Source organism: Pollicipes pollicipes, unplaced genomic scaffold (assembly GCF_011947565.3).
Source record: "Pollicipes pollicipes isolate AB1234 unplaced genomic scaffold, Ppol_2.1 Scaffold_4002;HRSCAF=4701_pilon_pilon_pilon, whole genome shotgun sequence".
Lineage (NCBI taxonomy): Eukaryota > Metazoa > Arthropoda > Thecostraca > Pollicipedomorpha > Pollicipedidae > Pollicipes > Pollicipes pollicipes.
The window spans coordinates 45,027,937-45,038,964 of record NW_023596420.1 but is presented as its reverse complement, the minus strand read 5'-3'; the positions used below and the strand labels follow the sequence as shown (position 1 = coordinate 45,038,964).

At 59.5% G+C, this 11,028-nt stretch overlaps 2 protein-coding genes across 2 annotated transcripts in view; one reads left to right on the top strand and one right to left on the bottom strand.

The window, feature by feature from the left end:
- Positions 1-384: 384 nt before the first annotated feature.
- LOC119093935 (endoplasmic reticulum lectin 1) overlaps positions 385-11,028 on the top strand; it is a 39,353-nt gene continuing 28,709 nt past the window's right edge. The window contains exon 1 of the mRNA XM_037216956.1: positions 385-565. Coding sequence (XP_037072851.1) covers positions 415-565 — 151 coding nt within the window. The 5' untranslated portion in view covers positions 385-414. The remainder of the gene's footprint in view (positions 566-11,028) is intronic.
- LOC119093941 (thyroid receptor-interacting protein 11-like) lies at positions 8,181-9,642 on the bottom strand. Its single transcript, XM_037216961.1, has 3 exons — positions 9,474-9,642; positions 8,830-9,124; positions 8,181-8,595 (listed from the first exon to the last, which is right to left on the bottom strand). Exons 1-3 carry the CDS (start codon positions 9,533-9,535, stop codon positions 8,389-8,391), a joined length of 564 nt encoding a protein of 187 aa, XP_037072856.1. The 5' UTR covers positions 9,536-9,642; the 3' UTR covers positions 8,181-8,388.

Sequence of the window (11,028 nt, the reverse complement as noted above, 5' to 3'; positions counted from 1 at the left end):
GCTCAGCACAGCTGAGGTGGTGCAAACTGAACTTCGAGACCGATTTAGCTAGATAATACCGTCGGTCACTTAGTTTGGGTGTCAGGGATTGGAGAGTATGTTTTACCTATCTGAGCACAGAAAGCTCCAAAGCATGCTGCCTTGGAGCAACTGAGCTGCAGCTATGGGCTGTGTTGCACCCCACATTGACTCCTGTCTCAACTCCAAATGCCATGAAGTACTAAAGACAGGTGGTAGAAGCTGCACTGAAGGCTGTGCATGCAAGCATAGGCATCCTGCGTTACTCTCAGATTATGAGGTTATGCAAGCTGGCATACTCACCCTGCATTACCCTCAGGTAATCTGAGAACAACCATTGTCCTCAGAATGCATGCAGGTGATTAGCTGGCTCATGCATAGCATGCCATCATGTGAATGCCCTGCCTGCAGTTGGAGTCGTACTGGACATACGAGGTTTGCCATGGGGACTTCGTGCGGCAGTACCACGAGACCAAGGAGGGAAAGCAGACCAAGCTGATCGAGTACTTCCTGGGCCGCTACAGCAAAGACACGCTCAAGTCTCAGAGTAGGTTCTCAGTTAAGAGTGGGCAAGCATCATGTGATGTGGGTTTTGGGTTGGCCGGCCATCATTAGTGGACAAAGTGAATTTGCTCTGGTTACACGCATTCACTTAAGTCGTATGACGTAGTGTGATATCAAGGTAGCTGACCAGCTAGACTTTTAAGCACCCTCTCATAGGGCAGAGATTCCTTGCGCGCTTAACTCATCAGCTGTTCACCGCGAGTTTAGCAGCAGGATGGGTTGCTCTTAACTGTGACAGTGCAAGTGTAGCGGACAGGGTTGGCTTGTGCTCGCGTCTATTAATAGCTGGCAGCCGCTGGGGTCTCACTTCTGGGGCCAGCGCTGTCGGTCGCACCCGTGACGCGTCGCTCTCGTGTCATGACGTGACGGGGAGCCGCTGGTCGTGACGCGTCGCTCTCGTGTGTCACGTGATGAAGCGCTGGCCGGCCGTGACGCGTCGCCCTCGTGCGTGACGTGACGAGGAGCCTGCCGGTCGTAACGCGCCGCTCCCGTCGTCAGTCGCCGAGCTGGACGCGGCCATCGCGGCGGGTACGGCCGCTTCCCCGGAAGAAGCTGCGGCTGGGAGCTGGACCTGCCGTACCTGGAGGTGAGTGGCCGCATCGGCGGCTGGCGTGCTGCCGTGCTTGCCGGGCCTCTCTGGCACATGACACGTCCGGGAAGCGGTGCTGCCCCGATTGTTTGCTGGTAAAGATGGGATTCCGGCGTTCTGTGTGAAGCGTCTACCTTGTGTCACATTGTGCTGTGCATTTAGTGGCATTCCAGCGCGTACGGGTTTGGGAACTGAGGACTGCGCACTGCTTCTCGGCGTTGTTGCCTTCCTTGTAATCTGTATGCTGCACACATTCCTCCTAGTTTTCCCGGTACAAATTTCCGGGATATTCAGGCCACTGAGATATGCCTATCCTCGCTCAGTCAAGGTAGTGTTAAACTTATGAGTTGTTCCTGGTCTGACTGGAATCACTGCTTTACAACCACATTCGTGCAGTCAGAGAGAATTTACACTCACACTCATACCTTTTTTACTGTCTGGTACCGGCGATAGGGCCAGCACCAACAATATGTCACAACACAGCTCGCCCCGAGTCAGCCGTTGCATACTATATGGTGGTGTTTGCATGAAAAGCGTGACCGGTCACGTCGGCTGGCCGTGTGTGCAGCAGCGGACTCTTGGCAGAGGTCCGCCGGAAAGCGGACTAGAACGTCCCGCCATGAGCGGAACCTCAAAATCCGTGCCTTTTAGCCACCTATTTTAACGCTTCTGCCTTCGTCACTGGAGCTTTACGACGCACTCTGCTGCTGAGGCTATATGACGTTCGCCTGTCTCTCCCCTTGGCAGGAAGTGCGAGGACCGCGGGAAATCGAACACGGGCTATGTGGTTCCATACGCGCAGTGGTTAGCGCAGATGCCTTAATACTGCGCACTGCGCGTATCGCACTCTATTACATATCGAGATATCGGCGGTATCGTTATTTGCGAGTGTCGGATCGGGACGCGTACTGACGCTTGTGCGTGCAGGTGCCGTGTGGGAACAAGGATGACCTGAGTTGTATTGTCGCGTGTGGCGCCTGACCTGCGCACGACCATGGTGTGGCTGCAGGTGCCGTAACCGGGACGGCACGGTGTGCGACTGACCGGGCGGCCGCGCGAGACGCTGGTGCGCTACGTGTGCCACGCCGGCGGCCGGCACGAGCTGGTCTCCTTCCAGGAGAGCTCCTCCTGTCAGTACGTGATCGTGGTGCTGTCGCCGCTGCTCTTGCAGCCACCCAGACTACAGGTCAGTGTGACGGGGCACCACAGGCCGCTGCTCTGCAGCCACCACGACCACAGGTCAGTGTGACGGGGCACCACCGGCCACCGCTCTGCAGCCACCCCGACCACGGGTCGGTGTGACGGGGCACCACCGGCCGCTGCTCTGCAGCCACCCCGACCACAGATCAGTGTGACGGGGCACCACCGGCCGCCGCTCTGCAGCCACCCCGACCACAGGTCAGTGTGACGGTCGGCGCCACCGGCCGCCGCTCTGCAGCCACCCCGACCACAGGTCAGTGTAACGGGGCACCACCGGCCGCTGCTCTGCAGCCACCCCGACCACAGGTCATTGTGGCGGGGCACCACCGGCCGCCGCTCTGCAGCCACCCCGACCACAGGTCAGTGTGACGGTCGGCGCCACCGGCCGCCGCTCGCACCCAGCGCCACGCCTGGGCGCCGCTGGTGTGTGGGGGTCAACAGTTCAGCTCTGGTGCGATACGATACATTTGGTGCGCGGTGTGGCGTAACTCGTGTCACGTCAAGTGCAGTATCCAGTCTTGAGTACGCTGTTTCATCCAGTGGCATCGTATGAGACACGGCGTGCGCCCATAAAATCTGCTAAAAGTATTAAAGGCTTGACGATTCTGCATGGGTTGTTGGCAGGCACGATCTACGGGGTTACCACTGTAACCAACGAACTTGTAACCAGCATTGTAAACAAAACCCTCGGTTGAAGACACATGTAGTAGGTGTTCAAGCTTGCTGACCTTCATTGCAAAGATATAACTACTGTGCACCGATGTTATAAATCGCAGTTGATTCGCCATACTGCGTAACCACTGTGGTGACCCCGTGTGGTGTGACGCCCCGCTGCCAGTGGTGACCCCGTGTGGTGTGACACGCCCCGCTGCCAGTGGTGACCCCGTGTGGTGTGACGCCCCGCTATTAGTGGTGACCTGGTGTGGTGTGGCTGACGCCCCCGCTGCTGGTTTGTGACCCCGTGTGGTGTGACGCCCCGCTGTCAGTGGTGACCTGATGTGGTGTGACTGACGCCCCTCCCCCAGTTGTGACCCCATGTGGTGTGACGCCCCGTGTTGTGGTGACTTCGTGTGGTGTGACACGCCCCACTGCCAGTTGTGACCCCGTGTGGTATGACCCCCACTGTCAGTGGTGACTCCGTGTGGTGTGACTTACGCCCCGCTGCCACTGGTGACCCCGTGTGATGTGACACGCCCCTCTGCCAGTGGTGACCCCGTGTGATGTGACTTACGCCTCGCTGTCAGTGGTGACCCCGTGTGGTGTGACGCCCCGCTGCCAGTGGTGACCCCGTGTGGTGTGACCGACTGACTGTTGTTAGTGGTGACTCCGTGTGGTGTTACTGACGCCTCGTTGTAGTGGTGACTCCGTGTGGTGTGGCTGATGCCCGCTGTCAGCGGTGACGCCGTGTGTGTGTACTGACGCCCGTTGTTAGTGGTGACTCCGTGTGGTGTGGCTGATGCCCCGCTGTCAGCGGTGACGCCGTGTGGTGTGACTGACGCCCCGTTGTTAGTGGTGACCCCGTGCGCTGACGCTCCGTCGCTCCGTGGTCATCACGCCGCCAGCCGTTCGACTGCGTCGATACTGCGCTGCTGCACCTGCCCTCATGTTCCCCGCTCATCACGCCATCCCCTCGCCCCCCGTGTGCAGGGTGACGGCCGACGTGGAGAGAACAGCACTCCACTGCATCGCGCTCTCCAACTCGCCCGAAGCGGCCGCGCTCACTGCTGGAGCTGGAGTCGGAGAGCCTAGCGCTGCGCCACCACCTGATGGCGCCGCCCGACGGCGAGCGCCAGCCGGGAGGCCGGGCCGAGCCGCGCCCCGACGCGTCCAGCTCCGGCTCCGGCTCCGGCTCCGGCGAGGAGCCCGCCGCCGCCGCCGAGTCCAAGGCCTTCGCCCGTCTACGGACGAGAAGCTGGTCCAACGATTTTCTGGCCGGCAGGCACTGCCTGAACGGGGGTGAGTGGAACAGGGACGGTTTGAGATCGGAACGTGTGATTGTGTTTGTGAAGTGGTTTGCATTTTGTGTGACCCAGATATGTTTTTTCGTGTAAAATTGGGGGGGGGGGGGCGGGCAGGTTCCAGTCTACTCTTAGTTTGTTTTTAGAATACGTGGGGAAATGCGAATGGAAACTTGCTTGGTGGCGCATTGTGGGAGCAGGCTTCCATCATTTATTCCCCCCCCCCCCCCCCCTGCACACACCTATCCGCAAAACTACGCCCGACGATGGACTAAATGGCCACGTTTGTGGTAATATTTCACGTCTCTATTACTTGCATTCCGAATTTGGTACTACAGTGCTTTCATCACGTTTTATGTTGCCCGTCAGAGATGGGGCGGGTGTTTCTTAGGGAAGACTTCTTTTTTACATGTGTGTCGACGACAGAAACGGTGCCACCAGATTTGGAACAAGGTGGTGGACAGCCTTTGGATATACTCGTGTTAGCAAGGTCCATTCGGACATTTCCCTTTCCTGAGATCCCCCGGCCGGTCGTGTCTTATGTGGTGAGAATCACATAAACCCCAGGAACGATGCGGTGCTTTGCATTGCAAACGCTCGTTAGCGAGTGCAGTAGAGTCTGGCCGCGTGTTTCCCCTCAACGTGAGCCCTGAACACGGCGTCAGGTGGTGTCATGCCCTGCACAGAATCTCAAGCCAGATCTTCACTGTGGGCAGCCACGGGCCTCCCGTGTTCGCTGTCCGATGCCGGCACCCTTGCCACCCTGACCCCATTGGGCGCGCGGGCAGGGCTCCGGCTGGTGGCGGTACGAGTTCTGTTACGGCAAGCGGGTGGACCAGTATCACGTGAACCGGGACGGCTCGCGCACCACCCTCCACCTGGGCTTCTTCAGCCACGACGTGCACCGCCAGTGGCTACGCGCCAACCCACTGAAGCGGCCCAAGCCGGTGCCGGCGCGCCGCCACGTGTCGCACTTCTACTCGGGCGGCACCATGTGCGACGAGTCGGGCGCGCCGCGCTCCGTCGAGGTCAAGTTGAAGTGCAAGCTCTCGGACAGCCCGAACGCCGTGTCGCTGTACCTGCTGGAGCCGCGCACGTGCGAGTACATCCTGGGCGTCGAGTCGCCCATCATCTGCGGGCTGATCGACTCGGCCGACGAGGACGGACTGCTGGACCGGTAGGGGCGCGCCTGCCGGTGGACGCGGTGCGATGGCGGGTGGGACCGGTGGAGGCCGGTGGACCGGTGGAGGGGTTCGGTTAGCTGCCGGAAGGACGGGTAGAGACCGGTGAAGACCGGGGGACCGGTGGAGGAGGGTTCGGTGAGCTGTCAGGAGGACGGATAGAGACCGTGGGGCCGCACAGAGTACGGCGGAGCTGACTGGCGGATGGGTCATTGGAGATGTCTCGTGGGCCGGAGCGTGTTCCCTTGTGCCCTGGTAATGACTCATGAACCCTGCGGTCCAAGAGCGTGGCCTGGCTACACGGCTGCTGGTTTGGTAGCCCGGGCTGAACGATGTGGTAGGCGTCCGGTGGAGCGGGCCCAGAACGGCCAGCGGGCCGCCAGCGGACCGACCACTGCCGTGTGTATAACCGAGCCTTGGGGTGGGGACGGGTGACGGGCCTGGCCGTGGCCAGTATTGTGTGGCGCAGCGTGCGGTGTAGTGGAGAATGCCAACGCTTGTGACACCGCTCCCGTTGGTGAGCTGCTGTTAACGAGGGCGGCGTTATACCACGGTTAGCTGGCACTAGAACCGCTGGGAGCATTCATATCCAGCCTATCGGCGATGTGGCCAGCAGTGACCAGTGGCGGAATCAAACACATCAGTAGATAGTCGAGGACGGCGTATGTTTTAACAGGTTGAATTAGGTCGTAGACTGATTTCCCTCTGCTCATCAAAAGTTGGTCGTGTCTGCCGTAGCATGTGTGTGATTATCCCACATTGTGATATGTTGTTGTTCCGTTACGTGCACACGGATCATATCAACACCAATACAAAGTTTTGAAAGGAGTGGTACGCATTCCATTGTGGTTTGAAAGGAGTGGTACGCATTCCATCGTGCACAAGAGCGCCAGTGCTATGCTGGGTTTAAACAGGCGGAGTGCTATGCTGGGTTCAAAGAAGCGGTCTTCGCTGTAGCCTAACGCGACCACGTCGCTGAATATGGCGACATCTGAAAGTGTGCTTATGGACTGGGACGGACCGTGTGATGCTTACCGCCCCAGGTGGCTCAGTCAGGTAAGGTCGTGTTTTCGCGCCGGCTGAATGTGGTGCGCCACGTTACGCCCAACCGTGCCTGGGCATGCACGTGGAACCTGTGAAATTGAACGCGTGAACGTTTGCAGGCGCATGACAGGTGTTTTCAACCAAACTATTTGCAGCGCTAGTCGGTAATGAACGTCTGGAAATTCTCGGACGCCGTCCACTGCCACCGCGTTTGCTCTTGCATCTCGTCATTGGCGATAGAAGGTCTTTGACTGGCACGGGACTCTCCAGCCCTGTTTGAAACAGCTGCCTTTCACCTGAGCGTCCGCACAAGACGTCGGCGGCGTGATGGAAGCGTTAAATTAGCTTCACCTTTGGAATGGACAGCGCTATTTACCAGTGGCGCCGGTAGTGTAGTGGTTGACGCGTCTGCGTTAACCACTGCGCGCCTGGGAAACCAGAGGTATGGGGTTCGATTCTCCGCGTTGCCCGCCCTTCCTGCCAGGGTGAGACGCAGGCGACGCCATGTGGCCTCAGTAGCTGAATGCGTCGTAGAGCCCCAATGACACACAGCTGCGATTTACCACCCAGTAAGCGTTGGAGCCGGTTGCTCATCGCAACAGCGCAGTGGCGCCTCCCGGCGGGAGAGCTTTCAACGAGCCGACCGAGTAACGGGCAACTGAATCCCGGCGTGAGTTCGAAATCACCAAAAGAGCGTGCGGGCAGGCCGCCCTCAATGCCACTCCTATGGAGTCGTTCCCAGTTTTGCATTATGAATCGGGGGCTCATCGCAACTGATGTAGAGCAGCGCAGTACTGTTGGTCGATTCGTTTTGTTTTCGGACTTCAATGCATCTCTTACAACTCCTGATACGATTGTTTTGGAGTCGTTCCGGCGGCATTTTGGAGGGACAGAAGTCCATAATAAGCTCTAGCGGGCATGTAAGTCCAAATACGGCATATTTTGATGACAGCATCAGAGGTATTTTGTGACACTTCTTGCCGTCCCAAGCTGTAATGACGGTATCATAAATTACAGCAAATGTCAGTCAATGTTGATGCCGACTGAATTATTAGCGTGACTGACGCATTGCAATTTGCCAGAGATATTGATCCCGCCCTGACCAGACCAGTCCCCTTGATCCGGACTTGATCCCGATCCCCTTGATCCCTGACGCCGGACGATGCCGCGCCCGCCCGCGGCATCGCCGAAGTCTCGATAACGCCTAGACAAGAATCCGAACACTACCGATTGTAGTCAGCAGGAGAGCGCTACGGACCGATTGTGGCCTGCAGGAGAGCGCTACGGACTGATTGTGGTCTGCAGGGGAGTGTACGGACTGATTGTAGTCAGAAGGAGAGTGCTACGGACCGATTGTAGTCTGCGGAGTGCTACGGACCGATTGTAGTCTGCAGGAGAGTGCTACGGACCGATTGTAGTCTGCAGGAGAGCGCTACTGACCGATTGTAGTCAGCAGGAGCGTGCTTTGAACCGATTGTAGTGTGCGGGAGAGTGGTACGAACTTCGTTTTGTTCTGAGTCAGCAATTGGCAAGACTGCGTTATACTCCTGGATCAAGGCTGCTTCCCGAAATGTGAAGCGACGACTTGCAGCCAAATAATATTCGCTAGGTTTCAAAGCCACAGGAATGCATCGGATAATTTATTTCACCAATTACAGCTATCACTTTCATAAAAATAACATTGCGAGCACCATATAGTCAACAGCGTATTATTCCGCGAAGACATACATATAAAGCATTCTCATCGCACGTAATTCCCGGGCAAGCGACGCCAGATGCGCCGCCCGCTGCCGCCCGCTCTGGCGCTGTCGTCGGCGCGGCCCAGATGCGCCTGTCACGGCTCGGCAGGTCGCGGCACGTCTGTCTGCTCCGCGCCGCCGCCGTCTCCGATGATGGCGCGCAGGACACTGCTGCTGCTGGCGGCCGGCTCGGCCGGCTGCTGCTCCGACAGCGACAGCAGCAGGTTGGACGAGGTCGAGCTTTGCCGCGAGTGGCTCGGCGGCGGCGTGGTGCGCGCCGCGGTCGCCGGTATCGGCGACGCCTGCGGGCCGGGGGCAAGGAAGCGTCACGCGCATGCGCGTACTCACAGCACAGCCGAATGCACGCCAGCAGCGTCCAAACACCGCGTAGTGGCAATCTATCTGACGTGAAATCACACAAGTTAGATCTCGCTAGTCCCCCACCTTCCCCTCCCCAGGTACGGTGGAATCTGCGCCGCTCACCCGGGCCGATCCTCCTCCCCGCCCCCCGGCATGGTGTGGCCGGTGCCGCTCACCTGGGAGCGGTGCGTGCGCGCCTCCGTGCGCCGGACCGCCTCCTGCGCCATCTTCTCCGCGGGCAGCGTGGCCGGCCGGCGCGGCGTCGACTCGGCCTCCAGGAAGCGTACGAACGCCTGGCTGAGCGACGCGCCGGCCGGGCCGGGGCCGGGCGCGCTCGGCGCCGGGTCGAGCCGCGCGCGCGCGCGCTCCTCGCGCGAGAAGTCGAGCACGGTGGCGATGACGCGCAGCACCTCGCGCTCGTGGCCGGCCGGCGCCGCTACGTACCCCACCACCAGGTTCTTGACCAGCGACCTGCGGCGGCGGCGGTGCGGAGGTCAAATCAGGGATCAGACCGAGGACACGGTCGACAGCGCACGCCCCCACCCGAGCAGGGCACGGGGCGCCGACCAGGCCGCCGCGATGGCAGCAGACGGGCCGCCACAGGGGGCGGCCGGCCAGTTGGAGCTGCATGGGCATGACAAGCGCCGGACAGCTCCGCAGAATGGCGGACGGCACACAAAGGCTCGCAGCTGCAACTGCGAGCACGGCGAGAAAAACCAGAACTGACGGCAGATTCAGGAGCCCTAAATGGGCCAACTTTCAAATGTCCCACAACGAAACCACTGGCTGCGAACGGAACGCCGACCGGCCTGGTCATTACTTGTCAACTTTTCCGGACGTGTTGCCCTTGAGCTCCTCCATCTCTGCCTGCAGACGAACCATGGCGTCCACCTTGGCTTCCACTGGAATAGGGCCCGGAGCTGGCGTCAGACGGCAGCGGGCGCACACACCAACCCCTCCCCGACCCGCCCACAGCCGGCGCCGGAGCTGGCGCCAGACGGTGGGGGGCGCACACACAACCCCTCCCCGACCGCCCACAGCCGGCGCCGGAGCTGGCGCCAGACGGTGGGGGCGCACACACTACCCCTCCCCCACCCCACAGCCGGCACCGGAGCTGGCGCCAGATGGCGGCGGGCGCACGCACCAACCCCTCCCCCACCCACAGCCGGCGCCGGAGCTGGCGCCAGACGGCGGCGGGCGCACACACTAACCCCTTCCCGACCCACAGCCGGCACCGGAGCTGGCGTCAGACAGCAGCGGGCGCACACACTAACCCCTCCCCGACCCGCCCACAGCCGGCGCCGGAGCTGGCGCCAGACGGTGGCGGGCGCACACACTAACCCCTCTCCCACCCACAGCCGGCGCCGGAGCTGGCGCCACGCGGCAGCCGGCGCAAACAACAAACCCCCACAGCCGGTGCCCGTGTAGCACGGCTGTACATGGGTAACACAAACCACGTTAAAAGCGCTTCGAACTTACATCTCTTTGGAAGAACAATGATTCACATCGTGCGCAATCGCAATGTTTCACAATTACTTTGGTTACTTGCAGTATGAATAACAATGACAAATCAATACTTGTTAAGCAATGTTGGATGCACTGCGTGACTTAAGCTACCTTCACCTACCTCGAACAGCCATACAGTTTTGTTGCTTTCGTTACTAGCGTAAGCAGCAGTTTCAGTGATTATCCGAAGCCCATTCTCGCGCGCTGTCCGCTGTCACTCTTTTATGGGCCGCAGCAAACCCTACTCCTTTTCATATAACCGAGCAGACATCCGCTAACGTACGTGTCATCCCCGGAACAGGCGGGATATTGTTGCATGAGTAATGTGCTTAAATCATGAGGACAATGTCGACAGTGAGCTTACAAAGCAGCTAGACACAACGACGACAGAATGAACAGTAATCGCGTACGCCTTACATTAAGGCAGACGACAAAACGTCACTCGCAAAATATGGCAGCACATGCCAAACAATTAACACCCTTAACATAAAATATAACAGCGCATGCCGAACAATTAATACAATCAACGCAACATCACAGCACATGCCAAACCATTAACATACGCGAACACTGATGCGGCTACTAGTCAAATTACACAGTATCACAAAATGGCAGAACCCAAAATAAGAGGGCGGGCGGGCGTGGCACAGCCCGGCTGGCTGAGCTGTTCGACCATGCGAGCCGCGGCGGGCGGACTCTCGGATGCGCAGACGCAGCCGACGACCGTCGCAGAGTCCGAGCATTGCTTCGACACTGAGATCGAGTCATCCAGTACCTGAAGTAATACTCAGATCTACGCAGTCCGGGGCGGGCAGCCGGCCCCCATGCCAGGCCGTGCGTCGTCGCCGGACGGCGTGCAGATGCGGCGC